The sequence below is a fragment of the Phoenix dactylifera genome, chromosome 3, assembly GCF_009389715.1.
Source record: "Phoenix dactylifera cultivar Barhee BC4 chromosome 3, palm_55x_up_171113_PBpolish2nd_filt_p, whole genome shotgun sequence".
NCBI classification, from domain to species: Eukaryota; Viridiplantae; Streptophyta; class Magnoliopsida; order Arecales; family Arecaceae; genus Phoenix; species Phoenix dactylifera.
Genome location: NC_052394.1, coordinates 24,357,394 through 24,384,448, shown reverse-complemented (window position 1 = coordinate 24,384,448; position 27,055 = coordinate 24,357,394). Strand labels below are relative to the sequence as shown.

General features: G+C 39.2%; 2 protein-coding genes and 1 pseudogene across 5 annotated transcripts; 2 read left to right on the top strand and 1 right to left on the bottom strand.

Moving 5' to 3' along the window:
• Window positions 1–857: 857 nt before the first annotated feature.
• LOC103704035 lies at window positions 858–1,251 on the top strand (annotated as a pseudogene).
• On the bottom strand, window positions 883–10,323 carry LOC103704034. 4 transcript variants are annotated; one of them, XR_603544.4, is made up of 6 exons: window positions 10,124–10,323; window positions 9,899–9,994; window positions 9,692–9,799; window positions 3,982–4,081; window positions 3,251–3,901; window positions 883–1,304 (listed from the first exon to the last, which is right to left on the bottom strand). XR_603544.4 is itself a non-coding variant. In XM_008787159.4 (5 exons), the coding sequence occupies exons 1-5, from the start codon at window positions 10,148–10,150 to the stop codon at window positions 3,360–3,362; spliced, it is 873 nt and encodes a 290-aa protein (XP_008785381.1). In that variant the 5' UTR covers window positions 10,151–10,323; the 3' UTR covers window positions 3,094–3,359. The 4 variants fall into 4 exon arrangements, 2 of the variants coding, with proteins under 2 accessions (XP_008785381.1, XP_008785382.1); XR_003385030.2 differs by having other exon boundaries at window positions 1,245–1,299; XM_008787159.4 differs by lacking the exon at window positions 883–1,304 and having other exon boundaries at window positions 3,094–3,901.
• A 4,138-nt stretch (window positions 10,324–14,461) lies between these two features.
• LOC103704036 (nuclear pore complex protein NUP62) lies at window positions 14,462–25,984 on the top strand. The gene is made up of 9 exons (XM_008787162.3): window positions 14,462–15,916; window positions 16,622–16,712; window positions 16,858–16,939; window positions 17,220–17,342; window positions 19,970–20,047; window positions 20,890–20,993; window positions 24,349–24,436; window positions 24,515–24,613; window positions 25,463–25,984. Exons 1-9 carry the CDS (start codon window positions 14,530–14,532, stop codon window positions 25,553–25,555), a joined length of 2,145 nt encoding a protein of 714 aa, XP_008785384.1. The 5' UTR covers window positions 14,462–14,529; the 3' UTR covers window positions 25,556–25,984.
• Window positions 25,985–27,055: the final 1,071 nt, after the last annotated feature.

Genomic DNA, 27,055 nt, shown 5'->3' with positions numbered 1-27,055 from the left:
ATTAGACCATGCTGTGGAATGTCTTATGAGAGTTGTGTGATCATCTTAATTGCCGGGATGCTATGCGTGCTGCTCTGCCGGTAGGAACACTTAGCGGTGCACCAAAGGTTTGGTTTAGTACTCTATTCCAGTTCGCAGTTAGTTATGTGTGTACACTTTTTTTGTCGCACTTAATATGTTGACCGGATTATGCTTCTTTATATCCACTTCTTGTTAATGTCTATATCTGCATGGTAACTATCTGTATTCTCAGACGTTGGCCCACTCAGCACTTCAGCTGGGTAAGCTGCATCCTGACTTCATACGCACCATCTTTTAAACTTCCATTGTTCCGAAATCTTAATTTCAGTTTGTGCTATACCATTCATTGCAAAAAGTTAGTTGCAGTTAATAGTTGATGCTAGAAAGATGTTTCCACCAACTTTGGGTCAGGCCATCTTTATAAAATTGATTATCAATATTTAACATACAAATATTTGTCTAGCAATTTCCCCATCATTCATTCTCCAAATATTTTGTTGACTGGATTATGAAGAAATGACCCTACCAATTCTTCCAGGGTGCCTTGTGGCAGATTCAAAACCAAATTAATCTTGTCGCTCTCTACGCAGCAGCAGTATGTTTGTGGTTGTTTAGTCGTCCAGGGCTCCTTGGGACCTCATACAGACTCATTCATCTTTAACCAAAAACTTTGCAAAAAATGCAATCTACATACACTTCCTAGGCTTTATCTGTATTTGTTGTTTGTTTCACGGCATCAGAAGTCTGTCGCTCATGAGCATTTAATTTTGATCCAGCTATCTCTGTCTTGATTGGTCGCCAGCTGAGTACACCCTCTCCCTCTCTTTTCTTATAATGCCTTCACTGCTTAAGATGTTGCTTCCATGTTGAATCAGGTCAGGGCCATGGAGTTAATTGATCGGTTGGAGGTCAAGAGGCGAGGTCCCCATGGTGGTGGTTTTGGCAGCGTGTCATTTTCTGGTGACATGGACATTGCGCTTGCTCTGCGAACTATCGTCTTCCCCGACTGGAAGTCGTTACAACACAATGTCTCCATACAAGGATAAGGGCATGCACCAGGAATGGGAGGCGCACCTCCAGGCTGGAGCTGCCATCGTGGCTGACAGCATTCCAGATGATGGGCAGCGAGAATGTGAAAACAAGGCTGCAGCTCTTGCTGGAGCTATTGATCTTGCGGAGGCTGCTTTTGTGAACAAGATATAAGATTCTGGGTAGCCTTGGTGTCTTATGTCAGTGGTTGTATCTCGGCTTAAGTTGATTCCATGTCCATCTTGCCATCTATGCTGCGAAAAGAAAAATGTTGCCAAAACAGTCATAAGCCTTGAAACATTGATTTCCAATCATAATTGATCTAGAAACAAAGTGATAGGATGGCTAATATGTGAAGCAACAAAAGAAGATGAGCAAGACTGCACTAAACTAAAGAAAGTTATTTGTTTATTATGTGAAACACCTATAAGCTACAAGTTAAATTGCGCGCGCGCGCGCAAAAAAAAAAAAAAGAAGAAAAAGAAGCAGCCCCTGTATAAAATGATGGTCAAGCAACAGAAGAGGAAAAGCAGACAATCCAAAAATATAAGACCCAAGCAAAGAGCATAAACCTGCCTACAGGTCCCATGTCCTAGCAGTCCAACACAACCAACCTCTTTGTTTTTCGATCCCATTCAACCATGCAGGCAAAAACTTGGAAATCTCTATCACTGACTGGCCCATTGATTTGCCAAGAAATGGTTGTTCCTTCCAAGGCCATTGCTTTGACATGCTAGGTGCCCTTGAATAAATCCAAGCCATAAACCATCAGTTCTCCTGTAGCACAGCCTGCCTAGATTCATAAGTTGAATAGCTTTTCTTGCGTACCTTACAGATGAATTTTCTGTCATCTCTGCTTTCGTTACCATTATTCAGAACACAAGGATGGTGAACATGAGGGACAGCGCTGCACAGCTAAATCAGATACTCAATTCACCCTTCACAATCTGAAAATACTCTTGTTTCTCTCCAGGATCCAAGCAGCAGTCATGACTGAAATCCTCCAAATGGTTATAGAACACAGGACATTCACACACCACGTTGTCTTATTTTCAAAAATGCTGAAAAAATGTGAGCCATCGAGAACTTGCATGCATATTATTTTTTCTATAAACTTCTTAGATTTTTGACATTTACTTCATTTTATGCAAATAGACTATTGGAGCTTCTGGTATTGAGTTAAAATTTCAATACAAACATAGGATGCATTTCAGAAGTGTCAATAGTTTTTACTAACCAATCTAATGTGTTTAATCCAATCCTTACAACTCCTAATGATTCATTTCCACGATAAACTAAACAACCACTATTATATTAAAGAAAAATAAAAAACACTCACAAGACCCTCACGTTAGGTCATGGCTCAGCCTGACCCAAAATGTCTCAACCCAAATAAGTTTCTGCCCTCATGACCTGAGTCCAGTCAAAGCTCTAGTCCCTACAAAATTAACCATATCTGAAAACCCCTAATTTCTAACAGGATCAGCCGATCAGGTCAGGTCTGGTCAATCTGGCAAACGCTAATTCCTAGCTCAAAGTATTGCAGGTTTTTTCCCAGGTTGCTATCCTACCACTAGTCTGGCAGCAAATAGGATCCTGACAAGGGCGATGAATGGTATTGTAGTCAGCTAGGACTAGGATCATACAGGAGCTCCAGTTGCAAGCACTACTTCTGTGTATCCACCAAGATCACAATTTACAACATTGTATCACAAATTTGTAGATTACTGAGTTTCAAAAAATATGACATTGACATTCCACGAAACTGGATATGTCAAGTAGCTGACTCATTGAATGAGGTTTCCTTAACAACAGATGAGAGAGCATAACGTAATAAAGTACACCAAGGTGTGCTCTTGATAAATCAAGCAAACAATTCATTGCTTATACCACATAGAAGAACAATATTGCCAGTAGTTAAAAAATGTATTAGAATAATAGGAGCTGCTCTTCTCTTAGGAGGATATGATGATCTGACAAAACAATTCTACAAATAACAAACAAGAAATATTTCATACACAAGTTGAACCAGCTTGCACCAAGTAAGTTTAAAGACCACAAACATATTAATTAGCAATAAAAGAAAACAAACAGAGAATTTCAGCACTGAATACACCAACTTCCTTTATCCAAGAAGCAGATTAGCATCTTACAACAGTTTGCTAGCAAACAAACAACAAGAATTTTAACATCATCTTACCTTTTAATGTCTTGTTTTATTTAAAGAACAAAAGAACCAGCTGGTATTGTAATTAGCCAGATTCCAAAATCTTGGGGATGCACCACCCAAGACTTGAACTCATAGCCTTTTACATATCAGAATGTTTGACATCCCATCCACTTCTCCTCTTCCTTCCACGATGCAGGCTTCCAGCAAATTCAACTTCTTCCTGCTCCTGTTTAATTTCACAATACAGACTTCCAGCAAATCCAACCGATTCTTTTTCTTGATAAATGATAGAAGCATTACTTGGAGACTCCTGCTTCACTTCATGATGTGGACTTCCAGAAAAGTCAACCCCTTCCTGCTTCTGATAAATTAAAGATGCGTTACGTGGAGGCTCCCTCTTCATCTCATGATGCAGGCTCCCAGCAAATTCAAACATTTCCTGATCCAGATAAACAATAGAAGAATTAATTGGAGGCTCCCCTGATTGATCTTCACCCTCAGGCTCCTCCGCTTCATTTTCCTCCTCACTTTCACTTAACCAGCCAAAACATGGACGCCTTTGCCTGGGACGACCACTGGGTTGGTCTATTTCATGTGAAGTCAAAGTAGGTTGACTTTGACCGTCCAAGATATGCCCTAATCCGTCCACACAAGAAATATCCTTCCAATCAATATCCCCCCCTGGAAAACAGAAGCATTATTGGTTTATAATTTCATACAAGCATGGAGGTCATTAAAGAACTGAAAAAGAAAACACCCACCAAATTGAGGTGTGTTTGACAGCACATCATGATGAGGAACTGTTTCACCAGCCTCATAATATTCTGCAGTTCTTTCCTCATTTTTCACTTTATGTTCCTCCTGATAGCATTAAATATTTGTAATTAAGAAGAAACATATCAGCATGCACCATAGGTAACATAACCCATTATACTATTGTTCAGATTAACAATCAGAAACAATTTAAAACAAGAAAATGTATTCACTCTTTCAAAGATCTCAACATTTAAAGATATACAGAACTTATCGTAAACTTTCAGAGCATTACAGCTCAGAAGAAAAAAAGGAACAGTAACTGAATTTGCACATATGCACAACTACCACACCACCATCTCCATCTGCAAATAGAGGTTCGTAAGCATGGTAACTTTCTTAAAAGGATTGTACTGTAGCAGTTAAGTGCATTCCAGTACCGAATATACTAGGCTACCATTTCATACTGTAAATTAGACTCAAAAAGAAGATAAGTTGTTGGTCTACTATTCAGCTACTCTTTTTTCTCCCACCAATCAATTCATAAAACAACCTTTTCAGATCTGAGCACCCATGGCTATCAAGAATCCTACATACAAATAAATTCACAGAACAACCTTTTCAGGTTTTAGCACCCATGATTACAAAGAATCTTGAATGGACAATAATAACATTTATATGGACAGTTTTGTGACCTGGAGTTTCTAATTTGCCAAGCCAGCTTCTATTTGGGTGACTCATAAATCTAGTAATTACAATCAAGAATCTGTATTGTGCAAAATTCAGACAATAAAAGAGCCTTTATTATACTTGAGCAAGCATGGTAACTTGGCTGGTCAGTGATATATGAGATCCAACATCTTGGTTTAAATTGGGTTAAATAATTTACAATTTCAAGTGCTCAAGTTCTTGGTTCGATAACTTCAGCTGAAATAATAATAATAATAATAAATTAACAATCATAATAATATCAAAAATGGAAAATGAAGAATGAAGAAATATTTAGAAAAAACAAACAGAAAAAGAATCAAACTATATTATATTGCTCTGTTGGGACATTGGGTGTAAATGGTAATGGTTCTACTCAAAATTATTTATCTTCAAAAAAACCTAAAAAAATTATAAGTATTTAATATTCAAGAAAAGGCATAATTCCATAACATTCATAAGTGTCCACTCTAAAAAATGAGAATATAAATGTGTATATCACTTGAGCACGGAAGTGCAACCTAGAATCCTATAGAGCCTAATATACACCATAGATCCCTTTTCTCTTCACTATCCTCAAAAAATATCTAAAAAACTTCCACAAACCTCAAAAGAAAAAATGAACAAGAATTGGACCAAGCTGGTCCAAAGCAAGCCCAAAATTTTCAGGTTCGACCTAAGAAACTCAACTAGAACAATATAAAATCAATATCACCTACTGCATGTTCCAAGCTCTAAAGCTTGGGGGAAGAAATATGTTTTTCGTATTCCTCTTGGCACCAATGTTCTCAAAACCTATAAAATCTAGGTTTGAACTTAAGAAAACATTCCCTCAGATTATGAACTGGGGCTTGCTCCAGTTGTAGAACACTTATATTTAGCAACCAAAGATGCCAGGGAATGAATATTGGGTGGTGCATCATTGAAAATCTGGACCTGGGGTAACTATGTGGGTCACTCTCTCACAAAAAAAAAAAAAAAAGAATATTCAAAAGTTGTATAAGTCACCTAAGAATCAATCACCCCTCTTAACCCGATCAAATGAAGAAATAGCCCAAAAATGGCATTGATTGCTTGATGACAATTTTAAACTTGGAACCTCAGTCAATTCCAACTTTAATTGAAAGCATTAAAACTGTCCAAAATTAGATTTGAACTTAATAGCTTCAGTTGAAACTATTGCACCTAAAAAAGTCCCAGATCCAACTAAAACTTATTTTCCTTGCACAATGCTGGTGAGCAGTTCTTTATATAATGAAAGAGGCTTCAATATTAGACAAGAATGCAACTCTGAAGTCCAAATAGCCACACATGATGCAATATGAGAAAGGAATTTTGACATATTTGTCCCTCCTTTCCAAACCGATCTCTGATTACATCTATTTCGTCTGAAAAAAGAATCTACCTCCTATTTTTTGGTAAATTGAGACAAAGCAGCCCCTGCCATTCTGTTTAAATCTCTTAAATCTCTCTGTTTAACAATAATTATAACCTTAATTTTCTATGAATATAACACAAAATTCTGGAAGGAAAGGAGACTGGAGAGTGCATCATTCATCCAAGAAGTTGGTATTGGAATAGCAGGAAAATCAAGATTATTATCATTATTAAATAGAAAATATTAAAAGAGCTAGTTAATAATTGGACAATGGACACTATTTTTAAGGTTTGCGGAACTGGAACCGGGGTTCGTACCATGTAGTGCCGGTGTTTACCAAAACAAGGAGAGGGAAGGGGAGAAGGAAGAAGAGAGAGAGCGATGGAGAGGGAGGAGGAGAGGGAGGGAGAGCGAGGGAGGGGCAAACTTGGGTGTCAAGCGACGTTGAAGAGGGGAGAGAGGGACCAAAGCATTGAAGAGAGGAGCGGTGCCAGTCGGCATCGAAGAGGGGAGAGGGAGCAGCAATGGAACTCATTGAGATAGAGAGAGACGATGGTTTACCTGACAATATCGGCCAACATCGAAGAGAGGAGAGAGGCACTGGTCGGCGTCGAAGAGTGGAAAGAGGCACCGATCAATGTCAATGAGGGGGGGGGGGGGGGGGGCGAGCAAGAGGGATGTCGAAATTTCTCAAACCTTCGCTTGAATAGGGTGGGGAAGGTTTTATAAATGAACCGACACAAACGGTTGAACCATCCCAAGCCAGGGTCAATTTGGTTTAGTACGGGCCGAACCACCCAGTTTAGGTCAATTGAACGTTCCTTGCTATTTTGTCTCATGACCAAAAATTTGGCATTAGATGTCCATCCCAAAAGAAAAGGGAACCATTTTGGACTTTGGTTTAGAAAGAAGGACTAATATGTCAAAGTTCCTTTAAGAAGATAGACAACAAAATAAATATGATAAGTCTATCAAGCAATTAATCAAATTGAAACAATCCAGTTCCTTCTAAAGCATATGAAGTTAACATCTATGGCAGTTTAGGATAGTGTCAAAAAAGCATGTCACATGAACATATAAGGTTTAAAAAAGGGAAAAAGATCAGCAGGGCGCTGTTTGTGTCTTACAATCATTTAATTTTGTTAGATGTAGATAAGAAGAAGGGCCAGCAGCAGCGCACAACTCTCTTTGGAAAACATGCAAAATAAAGAAGTAAGATGGATTTGGGACATTATCAAAAGGGTCCATGCTTCTAGCAAGCTACGTCTTCTAAAAGGTAGAGAGGTTAATGTTTTTAGATGAATGTATATGATATGTCGAAAAAGGAGTGGATGCTTGAAATGACAGGTGTCTTTTTATCAAGTTTTTCCTCTCGTCACTTTTATGAGGAGAGTCTACAGCGTTGTCTTGGCTTTTCTATTTGTTTGAATTTACATCAGTTTTATGTATTCTGTGTGTGGGTGTGTGTATGGAAGAGTTTGACTGGGAACAAGATTTATTCCTAGTTGGGGAACAGGATTTGCCTTAACATGAGATCTTAAGATGGAGCCTATGTGATATAAAGGGGTCGTTCTCGTGTATTAAACAAATTATACTGAATTTACAGAAAAGTACAGACTCTATTTTCTTTCTACATGCAAGATGGTTGAGAAAAGAACAGTGATTTGCTAGCAGATGTCTGGTAAAATCACTTGTTTGGGTAGACAATCAGTAAGGCAATGATGTATACTCATAATTCACGTGATTTTCTCAAATTTACCCACTATCCTCTCCTTTTTTTCCCTTTTTTTCCACACAGCTTCACATTCCAGGTTTAAAAAGGAAAAGTTCAGAAGTTCTAGCTTTATCTGTTCATTTCACATTAAAGACAAAATCGGACTTAATTACAACAAAAATTTCTTGGATTAAAACATCATGTGCCAGTGTCTTGACAGCTTGGTGTTGGCACCTATATGCTGTGTGTGCAACTGTTTGGCATGCACTAGCACACCAATAGGCACGCAGCCCTAGCACTAGCACAATACATGTCAGATTGTACAAACAAAGGATTAGATAAAAGATCCTTTAGATCCAATAACCTAGATATTCTAAGAACCACAGTGTAATGTTTACTTACTGCCTACAAATTAGCATGAGCACAGGTGCAGAGGAAGATAATTGTGGAAAAAAATGCAAGAAACCGATAACCACTAGCTACAAGAAAGTTATAAGACATCGCTCCTAAATTCTCAAGGTCTAATCATCACAAAGCATTAGCTCGGATGGTACTAGAGCTCGCCTCTTAGACAAGAGATCGTGGAGTTCAATTCCGAGTGGCATCGGCCATCATCTGAGCCCCCGTTTACATACATCCTGCTTCTACGAGCTTAGGCTCGGTCAGCCCAAGTACCTAGATTCTGACCTAGGTGGGGTTGGATGGGTTAAAAAATGAGGTGGCTCTGGCCTCCTTTATTTCTTGAAAAAAAAAAAAAAACTCAAAGTCTAATTGATTCTCCGAAGTATCCTCTACGATAGATTTTATGGAACCACATGAGCTTCTAACATAATGCTCCACACAAATTTCAACTGTAAACACCATAGTTTCAATTATAAAGTGGACATCCAATTATACTAATTCCTTATGAACCATGACATTGCTTAAAAAATTCTAAATTAATTAGGATATGATACAAAAGTTTTGCAACATAATAGTTGACATGGGAATGTTTTGCAATAGAATGTTCAAAAATACCTATTCATACAAGTTAAAACATGGATATTACCAGATCATCTATTTAACCAAACTGCCAGGCAAAATTATCATAAGTCGTTTTTTTCTGGACTTTGATACAAGAACACTAATACCTTGAAATCTTATCATATGAGCTTCTCAAATATATAGACACAAGCTCCAAGATCATCTTAAACCGTTAAGTTAGGGACCATGTTTAAAGGAGTCTTTGCTTTATCTAGAACCGACCACAGTTTTTTTGAATGCATCAGTTCAAAAAAGAAAAAATTGCTGCTAACAAAAACTTGTGCGACATATGAAGGAACCCTGGTAGAACACGTAACATGTCCAAGAGTTGACACTATATTCTTACACCAGTGATGGCATGACAAGCATATACTACAATTCTATTATACTTAAACAAACACCCGAAACCTCCACTTTACTTGAAAAACCTCAGACCTAAGCACCGGACATCTTGTATCAAGTAGAATTATTTTGACTTCTCCAGAAATACAAACAACCGACTAATATTACACGGACGCCAGTTGTGTTTTTACATCAAAGTAATGATCTGGTGGCATAAAGTGAGCAGATTACACACTGAGCACATCGATTGAAGATCTAAGAGAAAAGATGTTAACAAATCGAGGTGCTGCATGGCGTGTCCTCAAGTTCTGCCGCAACGAACTCCGTTGAGGACTTAAAAATTAAGCAACCACACTATACGATATCCAAGAGTTTACAGAAATCGGAGCAACAAAAAAAAATAGCATGTAAATGAAGAGGTATAAACCTTCAGGTGGAATCTACGGAGGAAGAAGAAGAAGAAGAAGAAGAAAAGCAAAACAGAAAAGAAGAGAAGCAAAGCAAAGCAAAGGAGACGGAGGAGGAATGTGTAGAGGGGTTGAGAGATGGTTACCCTCCCCGCCTGCGCTTCCTCTTCCTCTTGGTTGTTGAGGATGGTTTCGATGACCATCTTGTATGAAGCTTCCTCAAGAAATACCCATCCTTCATCTCCCTCATAGACCTACAATCCAAAACCCAAACTATCATCAGAGCTCCAAGAAAAGATTTCAAGAAAATAAGGAAGGAAAAAGGAAAAATGAGGAGAGACTGGGGACAGCACCTTCAGAAGATCATTGACGGTTTTGCATACGATTTCGCGGGAGAAGCCTAACGGGGTTAGGGCATCGATGGCGGCGTCTATCCGCCTCAGTCCTACCTGCATTAATATCATGTCCAAAGAAGACGATTGAGAAAGCAAAGTGGGGAAAGTAGAAAGAAACCGAGGCGATGGGAAGAGGAGAAAGAGCACAACCACAGGAGCCAGCTAGTGGGTGCAGATGCGTACCTTCCTCGACCTTCCTCTCGGAGCCATGGCCGCCCAAGACACCACGAGAAAGAGCAGTTCTTCACACTCTCTCTTCACCCTCTAGTTTCTAGGGATTTTGAGATGAGGCTGGCGACGAGAACGAGAGAAAAAGAGACAGGAGAGGGAAATTTATAGAGGAGCGAGCGGAGGAGAACGCCTAACGAGTGCTCTGCACCTGGCGGTGTTCCATTCGCACCTTCCGCTTTTGTTAAACATTAATAATAATAAAATATGTGATGGAGCGCGGGTTAAAATGAACCATCCAACACGGGTTCAAGCCGGAGATTTCTATAAAAGCGGTTCAAAAACTCCCTACGGTTCGATCGTTCTTCAGAATTTTTTTTCTTATTTTGTAAAAACGTTTTCAAGACAATGATCATCGTAACAGCAGAATGCCAGAAACGGTATTTAGCTAATACAGTTTCATCCATATCCAATTCATTTATGTTGAAACACAGTTCTTTCTCCTCTGATCACATAATTCCATAATTGCACCATGATTCTAGTGTTACCAAGGAGCGCCACCAGCGAGGCAAACCATTTCTTACTATAAAAGACTAGAGACACGAGTAATGTAATAATTTAAAGCAAGAATCGCCGTTTTGATATCTGATCCTATATTAGTAGGATCTTGATATAGTGCCGATATACCTAATGCAACAATCAATTCGGCGTATCAGTATTTAGTATACTTTTCATACCACATATCAAGTTGGCATTATTGCAATACGGTATGGTCGATGCACGTTAGCACCGGTCGTACTAAAATATAAAGTGCCGCTTCTTCTCTTTCTAAAAAAAGGTGCCAGTTTTTTAACTCCCTTTTAATATGGCATTAGAATGATATTGGTGCGGTAGGAAAATTTGACTGCAAATTCTTTTCCCACAGCCCTCACTATCCACCTCGATAATTCTAGATGGTTGGTGTTTAAGTGAGGGTAATGAGATACATATTATCGGGTGTTTATGCCCTACCAAATCACCTATTTTCCTACAAGACATGGACGATTGGTGTCACTCAATCACCAATCATCTTTGCATATGGTTAGCTGGTGATATGTGATCTAATAGGAAAGAAAAAAAAATAATCTGCTCTACTTGAATATCTTAAATTAAACAATAAATAATTAGAACTTTAAAAAGTGGATCTATAAGTCTTTGATTTTTATTAATTTTTCATGATCCAAAAATTGCGATACATATCATGAATGGAAGTAAAACATATATTTTGTTCTCTCAAACCATTGCATATGCCTTCTCGTTATAGTATTGAGATCCTCCTTATTTTAATTAGCTTCTTGCTAGTTGAAAGAAGATAAAATCTTCTCCCCCTTCTACTAGTGAAGTCTAGCCAAAATCAGATTAGTTTCCTCTCTCGATTAAAAGAGAATACAAATTGTCAAAAATAGTATAAATATTTAAAAAAATAAAAATGGGTAAAAGTTAGGTCTTGACTCTTATATTAATTTCAACTTCAATTACCATCAAAAATTTTCCCTGTTAGAAGCTATGGCTTCTCGATCTTTCAGCACCCAATTGAGCATGAATGTAGTAGATCTTCCTTCAGAAGTTTGAGTAGATGTACTCAAAGTGATCAAATGGTTGATAAATATTTATTAACTTTTTTTTCTTTTGTTAGATTCTTGGTTTAAGAATTGCGAAGGATTTCCAATAAATTAATGATTTTATGGCTTTTTTTCTAATTTTGGAGAGTTCTCCAAACGTTCTTAACTTTTTAGTTATCTATTGCATTTGTTAGATTTCTACTTTAAAGTTTGAAAAGGGTTTCCAATAAATTAACGAAGGTACCGCTTTCCTCTTTTTGAAGGATTTTGGGGTTTCTTGGCAGCAAATCAAGAAAAATTGTTCATAAAAATCTTGTTTTATTTCTTGTGGCGAAGATTTGTTCGATTTGGGCTTGGGGGTAGGAGTTTTTTGTTGATAGGAATTCCTATGGTGGGATTTATGTGATGGATCTATGAGTGTTTTATGTGAGACAAATTCACTAAATGTGGTAGAATTCGAAACCTCCAGATAAGTAGCATCCAAGGAAGATGAGAAGGAGGCCCTTAGAAAGCCCAGAAGGATAACAGAAATAGAGCCATGGTGAGGATCTCCTCACCACTTTGTCCATAAAAGAGCCCCACCTATCCACTCTCCTTCCAATGGACCCATCTAGTGGCCTAGCCTTGCTTCGACCGCAAGCTAATGATCTAGTACTTATAGATAGCCCTCTCCGGATTGCCCGACATCAACCTTCCTCTCTCTACCAAGCGATCCCCCTCCCCAACAATATCAGAACACCGCTGTTGGGCTGGCATCTCTCCAAGTGTTCCCATATAGTTTGCTAGATAAGTTCTAGAATAAGTCTAATAGTAAGAGGTAGATAGGTGTATGGGCATGCCACCGGATATTAGTACAGCCAGAAAGAAAGTGATCGAAGGGGATACAAGAGTAGCGTGGGTCCAGGTGCTTTGACCTTCAAGAAACTATCACATCACATTCGAAGAAGATGGATTTGGATAAGAATAGAGTGTGCATAGGTACAATAGGAAAAATCTAAGTTAATACTACTTCTAAAGTAGAGTCACACTGATAAATAAAGTACAGAATAAAGTAAAGCTAATGCAAAGATAAATAAAGATAAAATAGAAATGATTGATATGCTCTAGATCCGAAAGAGCCTCTTATAACTACAGTTCTACTTATTTATATTAAATGAGAAACTGTATGTAATTTTCCACTTCTGAAGTTTGCTATCCATATTCAACCTCCACTTTCTTTAATAGTTTGGTAATTGTTGCCACCTATCTTTCCACTATTCACAATCATCAAAATGGGCAAATCCAGTGCCTTCCGCCAAACTGATAAGTATACTTATTTGGCCTCAAATTGTTGCTAGCATTTCCTTCATAATAATCTACCGTGATTATTTTTGCCTTTTCAAACTTTAGCATAATATCTTCTGCACAACTTGATCAACTTTCGTATGATGTTTATTACTTCAACTTTGGCTCCCATCGGGATATTCATCCAAAACCCTATTATACGTATCATGTTCTCAGTTCACTCATGGCTAATCAAGCATGTATCTTCCACATATCATTTTGAGCAAGAACGTGGTATAAGAAACCGCCCTTTGTGACATCTTGGATGTTAGCCTTGGTTCTCGAGTCTATCATACTGAAGTTGTTACGCACCTCCCCAAGGTTGGTGTTCTCACAAGCACGCCAAGAGAGGCAATAGCATCTAGGGAGCACGATTCTTCTTCAACTTCTATTTCGAGGTGGTGCTCTCAAGAAATCCAAGGCCAAGATAACACGAGATGGGAATGGTGTCTTAGGCTTTGATCACTCTAACCAACGGCTTGATGTGTTCTTGGTCCAGCATGACAAGGAGGAGCAAATAGAACTCGCCTGATTAAATTCCTCCAGTAGTATGGCCTCTTACCACTTAGACAAGTGATTGGGAGACGGTCCCAAAGTGTGGGATGGATGGAGGGTAGAAATTATCTCTCTTAATCTCACAAAAAAAAAAGAACATAATCTGTAAGCACTAGCTTACCCTTGTTTCATGTAATCGCCTCAATTGTCTTCCTCCATCTAAATTCTCTTAGTTTCAGCTTAAAAATTTTGCAACGCCACAATGCCTACCTTTGCTGCCATGAGCTCCACTTGGAAACATATCAGATCGACAGCCACCAGCAGCTAGTCATCCTTCAATGCACAAGCAGCGCCAAATCCAAAATCCTCATAATGCCATCAAAATCTAGCTCAAGGAAGCCTCGCATTGAACTTGCATGGAAGGGGAAAAAAAAAAAAAAGGCTACTGTGGATTTGCTAATTATCTAACATTCACGGATAATATATATTAATATCAGGGGACATCTACATAATTTGGAGCTTACAAAGTTTCATCTGATGATTGAAAATGCTGGCTGTTCTCGTTCTTTTTGTGCGTCGGGGAGCTTCTAAAGTTCATACCAAATATCTCATGTCATTTAAATTATTAAATCTCTTGCGTAATTTGAAAATTTGTGTCGTATGTGATTTGCCCTCTCATCCAGGTGATGATTACTTCCAATCATGAAAGAGACGCCGTCCGCCAAGAAAATTGCAGCGACGCCACTAAACTAGGCCCACCCGGACAAGCCAAAAGGGCCCAAGAACGGCCCATAAAAAATCATGGATCTATCTTTCACGGATCAGAGCAAATCGCAGCGTCCCAGTTAACCATTTTTGGCGAAGACGGCTCGCCGTAGTGTTTCGAAATTCGAACCCGGTGGGTCTAAACTCCAAAACATAAAACCCCCAAACCTGAACCCTCCATAACCGGAGGTAGAGCGAGCGAGATAGAGGAGCAGCGGAAGAGTGGGGAAATCGGCGATGGCGTCGGGCTTCTCCTTCAGTTCCTCGACCATGTCGTCGGGCTTCTCCTTCAGTCCCTCGACGATGTCGTCGTCCTCCTTCTCCTCCTCCTCATCCTCCCAGAACCAGGGATTTTCCTTCTCCCAGGCTCCATCATCCTCTTCGGCCCCTTTCTCCTCCTTCTCCTCCTTGCCTTCCTCCGCCCCTTCCTCCCCCTTCGGCTCGTCGTTTCTCAGCGCCTCAGCGGCCTCATCAACTGCCCCCGCTTCTAGTTTTTTTCCCGGATCCGCCGCCGCCTCCGCTTCCAAACCCTTCTCCTTCTCCTTTGGCTCCGCCCCCTCCTCGTCATCGGCCGCGCTTTCCTCCACTCCGAGCCCTTTCATTGGGTCAGTCTCGTCGCCTTCCCCGTTCGGATTCGGATCCTCCGCATCCTCCTCGTCATCGGCCGCGCTTTCCTCCACTCCGAGCCCTTTCTTTGGGTCAGTCTCGTCGCCTCCCCCCTTCGGATTCGGATCCTCCGCCTCCTCCGCTCCAAGCCCTAGTTTCGTGTCCGCTTCGTCTCCGTCCCTCTTTGGGTCCGGTTCCTCTTCTGCCAGCTCCTCCTCCTCCTCCTCTTCTTCGGCTGCGGCCCCATCGGTCTCCGCTTCGCCGGTGTTCGGTGCTCCCGCCTCTTCTGCTCCGTCCTCGACAGCAACCACTCCATCCTTCCCTTCCTTCGCTCCCTCTTCCTCCTCAGCAATAACATTAGCCCCGTCCTTCCCTTCCTTGTTCCCATCATCTTCCTCCGCCTCCGCCGTCTCTTCTTCATCTTCCTCCTCTTCAACCCCTTCGTTCTCTTTCGGAAGCGGCTTGTCTTTCTCCAAGGGCTCTGCACCACCAACCGCTACCCCTTTATCAGCACCCGCACCAGCCACGACCTCTGCCTTGTCATCGACACCATCTGGTTTATCGGCTTCCCAGCCTTCCTTTGGCTTCGTCCATGCAGCTTCTTCTGCTGCGACTGCTTCGGCTGCATCTACTCCAGCAGCCTTCTCCAGCACCGGAGGTGCCAAATCCTTTACTTTATCCTTCAGTTCTTCTTCCATGTCCTCTGTATCCTCAGCAGCAGCAACGGCTGCAGCCACAAGTGTCACAGTCTCTACAGCAGCAACCACGACTCCTCCTGTCTCAATTCCCTCGCTGTTCACTTCACAAGCCTCCACTTCCGCCGCAGCTACACCCTCTGTCCCTGCTTTAGGATTCACCTCGACTTCTGCAGCGGCTGCTACGCCCGCAGCCGTGACGTCAGTTGCCAGCACTCCAGGGTCCAGCTCTTTTCCTAGTTTTGTTCTACCTACTGCCTCCTCACCCGCATCGACAACAAAATCATCTCCACTTCAATCCACAGCTGCTGCTGCAGCATTTGGTGAGTTGATCTGTGGTTCACCTTTTTCCTCAAAGATCACAGCTTACCCTTTGTGCTGCATCTGAAGAATTCTGCCCGGGTTTCTTAAAATTTGCTGCTTATATTAGTATATGTGGGGTGACTTAGCTTCAGGCTCTCCCCAAAGTTCTGCATTATTAGTTATTATTATCTGCTACATTTGTCTAACTGTTATTAGTTGTCGTGCTTTCTTCATAGCTCTTGGCACTTAAAGGAATAAAAGTAAAAAAACTTACTTGACAAACATGATGCAGCTGATGACGTTCTTTTCCATTTATTCATTGCTGGCTTGCATCTCGTATGTATTGTTTGATATTTCCTGTTGATTCTTGTTGCTATGTCATATGGAGACTTATTGACTTAGTCTTTTGCCATCCAATTCACTCCATGTTGTTTCACGTACTCTCTAATTGTCAGTAGGTTTCCATTTACTTCATCTTTTCCGGGTGCAATGACTCAAGCCATCTCTATTTCATTCTTTTTAGGTAATTTAGGTCATACCTATGCAGAATCGGTTTTTGAGTGATGTTATTTGGTATCTGTGGTCAGTGCTTGCCAATGGCACCCATTTTGATTTGTTTTGACATGATAATTGGTAAATATACTGTTCGTGTTGGCTGGAGATGGGCATGCAAAATATGCTTATTAGGATGTAGATGCTTAAATTTAAATCCATTTTTTTGTCAGGTGTTTCCACTACAGCATCAGCAAGTGCATCGAGTTCCAGTTCCACCACAACTCAAGCATCTTCTTCAAGCATTCAAGCTAGTAGTGGCGGGTTTGTGTGTGTCTATATATATATAGAGAGAGAGATCAATTGCTCTAGATATTAGTTTTGCATTGAAACATTTAGCAGCTGGTTTACTGAAGGTAATTTAACTTCTGACATTTGCCATTGTTTTGCTTCAATATTTGAACTGTAGGCCCATTAGCTCTACAACAAGTTCGCTGACACCCCAAGCACCCAAGTTACCATCAGAGATTCCTGGCAAAACTGCTGGAGAGGTACTGATCTTATAAGAGTTATTACTCTTCTAGCAATAGGCCAAACAGAAACTTGCTTCGCTGTAAATTTCCTAGAAGCAGAAAAAGTATTGTCATGTGTTCTCCCTTGTCTTCTTTACCTTGGTTGGCTAGATGGCACATTGTTGTTATTTCGAAAACAAATTTGCATAATATTAGGAATAATTGCTTTTTCTATCTTCTATCAAAGCTTTTGGTTTAAACCATCTTTGGCAAATCTTTTTATTTTGCTAGCCAAGTTATTTTATTTTGGGGGTTGCAGATTCTCAAAGACTGGAATTCTGAGCTACAAGAGCGGACAGCCAAATTTCAAAAGCAGGCAACTGCAATAGCTGAATGGGACAGACGGATTCTGCAAAACCGAAATGTTCTTATTAGGCTTGAGGTAGGTCCCTCACCTTGTAGACTACAAACACGTGTGGTTTGGCTGTTTCTATTTTGTTGTTTGACCCAATTCTAGAATCAGTCACTACTTTGATTTGGTTGAAGCGTCACTTTTCTCAAATATAACCTGATTCAGTTCTGTTTTCTCCAAACATGAAGTAGGTTTCATTGTTTCTCTGATGTTGGAACAGTTTCTTGTCAGGCATTATGATCAGTATGCTATTTGAGAGTGATGGTGGAAAATTTGTTCAAATTGAGTGGTTGTGAAGTGGATAATTGAGAGGGTAGTGCCCGACCCCCCAAAAATGGGAGGATGGTAGTAGTAGATCTTCACTGTGTATTAGAACCATCGAAAAAGATGTGTTTGTGGTTTACACAGCTGGGTGAAAGGATCGCTGACATGGAAAACAGATTATCTTGCTGACTAAAGAAGGTTGATGCTGATAGGGCTGTCAACAAGTAAGATGTTTGTGAGCAATTCAAGATTTAAGCTACATTTGTCTTGCTCCAACGTGGCTCAATTTGAGCTCAAGATATGAACAAATAAGTGATAGATATGCATTATATGTTATTGTTGCTATTATATTAAAATTTAGTTAATTTACTTATTAGCATACTTTACATAAGAAAGGAATGCATTTAAACTAGAAGATTAAGATGTAAGTTCAGAAGTTTGCTTAATTAGTTTATATCAAAGCCTTGCGTGGCCTCTAGATCTCACCAGAAAGTTGAAATGAGTTATTCGTGACAGCTTGTGTTTGGATCAAAATTAAAAAGAGTTAATCTAAAGTTCAGCTTGATTACAAGATGAATCAAGCTTGAGCTCATTTGCACCCCAAAATGCTGACCTTGGCAACTTTTACTTTTATTGTGTAAAATTATCCCGATCTTTGGCATTCATGTGGCAAGTCAGATAACCATGATGGCAGTCAATAATAGCAAATGTGGAGCAATGTAGAATGGTGCTGGTAGATTGTTCGGTTAGCAAGATATTTCTTCCTCTTTTCTTACAGACATGAGGAACTTTTTTGGATTAGGGCCACCAAAGTGTCAGGCTGAGGTAGTTTCTTTCTTGTGGCTTTGGGAGTCTAAGATTCTCTTGAGTGATGTTCAAGTTTTGTGTTAGTAGCAAACCAATGAATAGTAATGGACCAAATGGAGTTGTCTGACTCTAAAATTAGTAACTGCAAGTATTCGAATTAGAGGAAGTTTTACATCAGCAATGATCAGAGCATGGAAAGGTCTTTTCTGGGGAAAATCTTAGAGGGGCTTGGTTGAAAGAGATAGCAACACAACTTACTTTTATATAGTCATAAGTGACTGAAAGTTGTCATTGGCAGGACCAACTTGCTTTTATCAGAGTACTGGACTCTTGTCTAATGTGAAGAGATGCGTACAAATGGTTTAAAGTACATCAGACCTTTTTTGCAGGTAGGATGGTGGAGACTGTGGCTGGAAAGGTTGGAACTTTAACACGAGGAAAACCTATCATATGGTCTTGGAAGATATGTGCTATGTTACTGGAGAGAAAATGCCATGGTGAGAGTCAAACTAGGACTGGTGACTGGAGGTCTCACGTCAGGATTCATACTGCAACCTTTGTATCATATGCATCAAAGAGATTTTGTGGGAGAATGGAATTGTGTGGAAAATCTTGAATTTGATAAGGAGGGAGAAGAAATCTTTTGACTCGATGGTCTCTTGATCTTGTTAATTGGAAATGCAGATGACTTGAAACTGACTAAATGGAAATGCTTGGGGTCAGGGTCAATTTTCCACAAATATTCTAGCTAGATTCTGAAGCTTGACTTTCATTTCCTGTTTGCCACTGATTCTGAAGATCATATAATGCAGTTCAGACCAATAACACCTTGAATGACATGCAAAAGATATATACTTGACTGCTGGCTGCGGGGCACAGTGACATGCTAATGCAATTACGTTCTAGATAAGTTTGCTAAAAACAGGTTGTCTTTTCTTGTAATATGTGATTATATTGATGGCTTGGTCAAGGAAAACAGACCCAGCTGTGATTTTTGAGATGGATCCAGACGTGTGTGAAAGAAGTTATGCCATATCGTGACCTTGATTTGCTTCTTCCATTTATCACAGAAGTTATTAATCAGAGGCATGCCTTTTGTCTTGTGAACTTTTGTAACAAGTATGTCCTTTTAAATGTTTGTTTATTTTTTAATGCTTGTCGCATTACTTCTTGTGGGTTTAATCAGTCTCAGCTGACATACCTTAGATAGTGTGATGACTTTCTTGTTGGGATCAGAGCAGGCGAGGGAAAGGACAGCTGCTTGGCTCGCTTTAAAACCTTCTTTTTTCGCGATTTACTTGCTTTGTTGAGCCTGATATGCAAATTGTAGATTCTGTCTTTTATCTAGACTGCATAGGTTAAGGGATGATATCGGTCTGATGGATGATTCTTGTGAAAGCTACCAAATAATGAGATGAAGGGAAAACACATATTTATTATTGCCTTTCATTTAATTCCATGAAGTGGAAGCAGATATTTATTATGATGATTCTTTAATAATTGCTGATTATTTTTAACTCTTAGATTGCATTATTTCATCTTAATATCATAAAATTCTCGATTTTGTGCTTTTAATCCATTTACAGGCCGAGGTGGCAAAGGTTGTAGAGACACAAACTAGCTTGGAGCGGCAGTTAGAGTTGATTGAAACTCACCAACAAGAGGTTGGCTTGAAAACAATTACTTATTTATTTCTGTTTATTACAGAATTTCTCGCCACAATTTCCTCTTATCTTTAGTTGTATCTTACTACAGCTTATTGTCAATATTCTTATATCATGTCAGCTCATGTTTTTGTATAAGGGTCACATGGTGTTATGTTTCATGATCTTTTGGATGCATGTTCAAGAAATGCTGACCTGTATGATAGTTATGCACATTTCCAGGAATATATTTATTTTGTTTTATGCTTAGTTGGTTAGAGTTAGATATATTTTCTACTCTTTGCATGTATCAGTTTCATTTTTCAAAAAATTGTTGTTACTGAAGCTTCAAGACTACCAGCTTACAACACTAGCACAGCCTTGTCCTTAATACTGCTTTTGTATCATTTGAACTAGTTTCATGCATAGCATAGCAAATTCTGGTGGAGAAACATGAACGACTGATCAATCCGTTTGCTGATTTCATTTTTGTTTTACATCTTTTTAAAAGAACAGTTTATGATATACTATGTACTTCTGAATGAAATTGTAGGTAGCCTTTGATTTAAAAACTTAACCTATGTGCATGAGCATGCTGGACATTTGACTGGTAGATCATTAATTATTTAGTTTATTGAAGATCATAATCTTCTAACAATATTCTCATTTTTTATTTTTAAAATAAATTAGGTTTCTCCAGCTGGTAGATGACCCGTATAGTTTTTCTCCTGTTGTCTTTCTAACTTGTTGACTAGGGTCATTTTCTTTATACGTCTTTGTTTAACTTATAAATAGTTTTCTAGATTGGCCTCTCTTTATGCTTCGGTAAATGTATTCTTTAATCTTTTTTCCTCCTTACCAAGGTTGATAAGGCTTTGCAAAGCATGGAAGAAGAAGCTGAGCGTATATACAAGGATGAACGCGGGCTGCTTCTTGAAGATGAGGCTGCTTCTGCGAGGGATTCAATGTTGGTACCAACTCTAGATTCTTTTGATTTAATGCTATCAGTTTCATAGCATACTTTTTGTTTTGTTCCATAATGACTCAGTCGATGAGAACATCATTGAAGCTTAATTACTTTAAAGTATCCATCATTTGTTCTTACAAATTGGAGTCCTCTGAATGTTTTGAGATCACGGAATTAGAACATTGAAGTCCTAATGTATAGCGATACGGTTGTAACAGAGATATGGTATAGAAGTTTGACTTAAGTTGCTTGCATGCTAATGCTTTATACCACACAATTTTTAATTGCTTGCTGTTTTTTATGGTTTCTAATATTAAAATTAATTACATCAAATTGTTGTCAAAAGGAAAAGTCTGTAAAGTGCCACTCAAAGTAAGATGCTTATTATATCTGCAGACCTTTGCTTGCAAAAGTTGTGTCTAGATGTAACAAGATGGTTTATTAAAGTATATTTAGCATTTATCTCTGAATTGCATGTTAGATCAAGAATGGATGAGAACAGCACTTTCCATGTTATTTTTTGTTTCAGTTTATAACATGCGGATGTTGAGTACTTGCAAAACTTTACAGATTTAAGCAAGTTTGCTTAGCATCCGGCCCTGTTCATATGGTTGGTTATTGTAATTGTACTATATCTGATTTGACATAGGACATAAAATTGAGTAAATTGAGGTGAGGGAGCCATGATAGCTTAAATCAGGATCTACAATGTATCAAGGAAGCACCTGACAGATTTAAGGAGCACCTAACACTTGCTTGTATAAACTCGCATCTTACTTGCATGATTTTCAAAGATACTGAAACCATAATGGTTGGGACAGACTTGTCTCATGTAATCAAGCTTCTCCAACAAACTTATCTCTTACAAATTTTACTTGGCTTCTTGAAATTGGGAAATTTATGGGAAGTGTTTCATGTAATAATGGGAAGCTCTTGACAAACTACAATGTGACCTGGTTAAAACTGTGGGAAATATAGTTGCGAGAAATCTCTGGTGAGGATCTTCCCATGTGTTTCCTCCTTCTTTGGAGTCATTTAAGCACTTGTTAGGTTTCATGTATCTCTTCCCTCATGTTGATCAAAGTAGCAAAGATATACATAATGATGATATTTTATGCTTCATTGGAGATAGGTTGATGTGAGGGTGATTGATTCTTGGCGCAATGGTAAGGTTGCTCTATTGTGACCTGAAGGTTATTGGTTCGAACCATAAAAACAACCTCTCCTTGTACAGGGGTGAGGTTGTGTCCATCTGACCCTCTTGGACCCTACGATAGTGGGAGCCTTATCCACTGGGCCACCCTTTTTTATTGGAGATAGATTGATTGATCATGCAGTGCAAAGGTGCATGATAAAAAAAATGCAAAAAAGATAAGGTGCATGGTCAAAATGTTGTCAGAATCTGCAGCTAAAGGATGTGCTACTACAATCCGGATTCATATATAGGTGGACTACCTATTATTGATGGTTATATGGATACTTTTACCTTTGCATCATTTGATGTGAGAGCTTGTACAATATAAGGCTGAGAAGTGTTAAACTTTTCTTTCTTTTTCTTTTAATTTTGAATTAATTGGATAATAGAAAGTTTGGAAAGCCTGTAGGTGTTATGGACTGCATGGAATCCTCAAAATTTAGGAATCGTTAAATTTTAAGATGTTGGAATGTTAGCCTCCTAGGAGTCTTATTTTACTCATGATTACTTTTGAAATTTCTAATTAGTGTATGTTTGGTTATAGTGACTTGTAGATAGAAGTGTTTGTCAAAAAGGATTAGTAGACTTCTCAGTTCTTCTTTCAAAAATTTACTTGCCTCTCCTCTCTCTCTCTTCTCTCTTCTCTCTCTCTGTTGTGTGTGTGTGTGTTTGTGTGTTTCTTCTTCTCATCCTCTTTCTCAATTTCTGTAATTTATAGACTTAGTAGTGCTGTTCTTCCTCATCTATCTAATTCTACAAGCTGTTCATATATTATCCCATTATGATGGGCCATAACTTTGTGGACGCAATATTATTGCTGTACATAGTTGAGAATCGATATTTAACAGTGTGGAATGAGTTTTACTACTTCCATAATTTTACAAATTTCTTGGAAAATACCAACGTTTTCTGAAGGTGTTTGATTCAGAGTCAGTGGCAGGAGCCTCTGAGAGCCAATTCTGTTGATATTGAATTTTGTTTGCAATCTGAAGCACTCCTTAATTTCACAATAATATGTTCCTCGACAACTTGGCTAAATTCCCTAACAGAATAAACCGTGATTTTCTAGGGATTGACAAGGTCTTGTGTTAGTTATTGGATAAGCATACACGATACGTGCGTGCACGCATGCACACACACACACACCCCACCTTCTCTTTTTATATGGTTATGATTGCATCTCTTGATGTGATTCCAAGATGCAGAAGATCCTTCTAGAATCAGTTTTATTGCAGGGGAAGCAATCTCCAAAATTCTGTAGTGGCTGTTCTAGAAAGAAACTGTCAGAATGCACTAAAACTTGGGTATTGATGGGCTAGTAGTCACCCCGACTCGACCCGATATAAATTCATGGTTATAGTTGTGACCTATGGCTAGATTGGACCCATACACTCGGTTGGAAGTTCGAGTTGTATACGCTGAACCAGTTATTTTACATCAACTATTCTCGCGTTAAATTGGGCTCATTCAGGTTTAATTGTGTTGGACCCAGTTTTACTTGATTGATGCCTGATGTTGTTGAAACTAGGATTGTTATGGACCCTTGCCTAACCAAGTAATAAAGATATCTTCCATCATTTGGTCATGATTGGATCTATGTACACTCAAGCAGCTGGCATCTTTATTAGATCCTTGCCATTTATACTCATTGCACATGTGAATGGATTTCTCTTACAAACATTGACTGTTCTTGGCAGAATTACTGTATGAAGAATGTTTGACTATAGATCTATTTGGATTGTTATGTTTAATCCTATATTTGGGTGCAATTTTGATGCTTTTTGAGGACTTTTTTTAAATCATTAGGCAGCCTGGTTCTGGAACAAGGCAGGGGTTTGAACTAGGCCTTGGGCATGCTCAACAGTTAGGAAATAGGCATGTGTGTGTGTGTTTGTGTGGAAAAAACACCCTCTGCCAAAAGTTATTCCAAATATTGTAAGCAAAAAAGGAAAAAAAAAGCAAAGAAAAAGGGAATGACTTATGCCATAACTATGCCAATAGGCATAACTATGGTTGCTATACCTTTTTTATTCCTGAACCACATGCAACATTAATGGGTTGCATCTTGATAAGTACTCTTAGATCCCTAATGTTTGTATCAGGTGTCATACAATGCTTGTGTTAGCATCTCTTTAATTATTATCCCTGCTGAAATGTCAGGTATGAAAGGGCTGAATTTATCGAGAGGGAAATGCAACAGATGGCTGAACAAATAAAATCAATTATCCAAACAGTAAACACTAGTCAGGTACATCGCTGCTAGATTTCAATTTAGTCATCATAACCATTTTTATCTAGCAAAACTCACTCTGCATATTTTGTTTAGGGAGGTGAGTTTGATGTGGTTGATGGTATGACTCCTATTGATGTTGCTGTTCGGGTATTAAACAATCAACTGAGTTCACTAATGTGGATCGATGAAAGGGTCAGTATGGTAGAAATTTCTTTATTTCTCTCAGAGTAATCGGCTTATATTTTGCATTTTTTATTTGCAATTGTCCTATTTCTATGTAGGCAGTATGTTTTTCATTGCTGAAGTTGTCTGTATAGTTCCATCTCGTTGTCTCTTTTATGAAATTGTAATCCAGCGAGATTATGAAAATCTTGTCACTTATTGCATCAAATTTCATTCTTTAAACAAAACTTCAGTATCATATGCTAGTCTAAAGAATCAAGGAATTGATAGTCTGATTTTCGAGCCTTGCATAAGATTGTTGATAAAATCCTTGGACTTGTCTGGTGACAATGGTTGAATAAAAAACATTTTGCTATGCTTTTTTAGATGCTAGAATACCATGCATACACTGTACTTTTTATTGATCCTGCAGAGCCTTGACTCATCTGCTGATGAGCAAGCAGAAGTATGCATGGGTTATGGTTCATAGTGCACACGTTACAATCCTGATCGATTGACAAGTCAAGACCGCCATATCATAAAATGCCTTCAAATGTGCCTGCCAATTTGGTTCTATGCGACTCCGAAACATTGTTTAGTGGATGTATCTTGCTTTTCTTTTGATATAAACATTGAGAGTATAAATGAGCTTGCTTGAAATGAATATGGATCTAACCTTTCTACTTCTACATGACTGTCGGTACAAAATAGAACAGTGGGCAAAAAAGAACTTGGGCCTGAGCAGCTTGAGGCCCTTATCATTTTAGGATGAAGATTGTAACTTCTAAAAATTCTGTATAAATGTGTTGTTGTTTCGAATTCCAAGATGGTATCCTTTATCTTGACTGTTCGTTTTGTTTTTTGTTTTTTTCGCCTCAGGCTAATGAATTCTCTACCCGGATTCAGAAACTGGCCAATCGTGGTGCTGTTGTGGAACGCGATTTGACAGGTCCAAGGTTCTGGTTGAATTGACTTCAGGATCTTGGGGATAAAAAGAATTTATCATGCATTGCATGAGCTCAGGCAGAGAAATCAGAGACGAATTCTAGGTTGCAGCGTAAAAACATGGGATATTCCTTCTCTTTCGTTCTGAGTATTAATCAGTATCTGGTAGGTTCTGACCCGATGTCGGCGTAGTTGCAAATGATCTGCTGGGCATGGACATTTGAAAACGCGAAACAGAAAGTTGTAAAATCTTTCAATTTTCACATGGAATTTTTTGGTAGAAGACGTACCGGGATTTAGAAGGTGCATGCTTTCATAAAATGGTATGTTCTATTTTCCGGAATTCCTTAGCTAGCTACTCTTGCTCTAGAAGGTATGCGAAGATTTTAGATCTACAAGATTCTAAGCATTCATGAGTTGTCGATAATGTATAAAAGCTGAATCTTAAGCCGTTAACTCGTACTTTTTAAGCTGTTTTTTCACCGGAGAATTTAGATTGATTGACCGTAAAAATGTCTGGACCATCGTACGGCTGTCCCTTGGGAAGGATATTCCGTTTGAGTTGTATTTTATGGATGATCAAATTTGTATCAGCACTTTTATTTTATACATGCAAGAGGATGTAGCTTCTTGTAAATGATTATCTGCTTCAACGGGAAGCATGCGTTAATGGAATAGCGAAGTAAAATTCCTCAAAAGAGACATTATTTTGGATGCCAAACGCTGGGACCTGGATTGCTCGGCAGCCGTCGCTAGCTTCTCAGGGATTGGGATTGCACAACCAAATATTTCTAGCAAAGTCCCCGTATGAAAGTGAAGGTCTGATGGCACGTCTCCGCTGCCGCATGATACGGATTTTCGGGGGATGGTCCCAGCACATGAAGGGACATTTTGTCTATTTGGTTGGATCGGCCTTTCCGGCGTTTCGCACGTAAGAGCATCGAATGCGTTGGATTGTAGGTTCGAGACAACTCGACTCACTCCGCTCCCGTTCTAACCTTGGAAGGGAAGGGAAAGCCTCTTCAGTTACTGTGTAACCTGCGTTCCATATTCTGACCCAACTGCCAATAAATGAACAAAACCCGCTACATATTTTGTATGCTATTTGTCCGCCCACAAGATCTTCAACCCCATATCTAGTAGTACCGGCAGCGAGCGGCTAGACGACATGGAGCCTGCCACTTCACGTGCCGTATATATTAAGCAGGACTAATATATTAAGGGGTATAAGATTAATAAAGCCGTTGGAACAAGAGGCTGATATAATCGTAAGCAAGCCGGTGCATGCGATCATGGAGGAGCACAGCGCATCAAATAAAAAGGGGGTTATCGCTGGTACAAATGAACTTGTTCAGGGAGCAAGCAAAGCGGTCAGAGCGACAGCAACCCAATCCGGCAACGTGCAGGCCATGTGAAGAGAACGAGGCCGAGAGACACTTGAGAATCCACGCACGAGGGGCCTTCTCTGTTCCACGGTAATCCGTATTTATAGTATTCCGGCCCTTCTTTTGTATGTTGGAAGAAAAA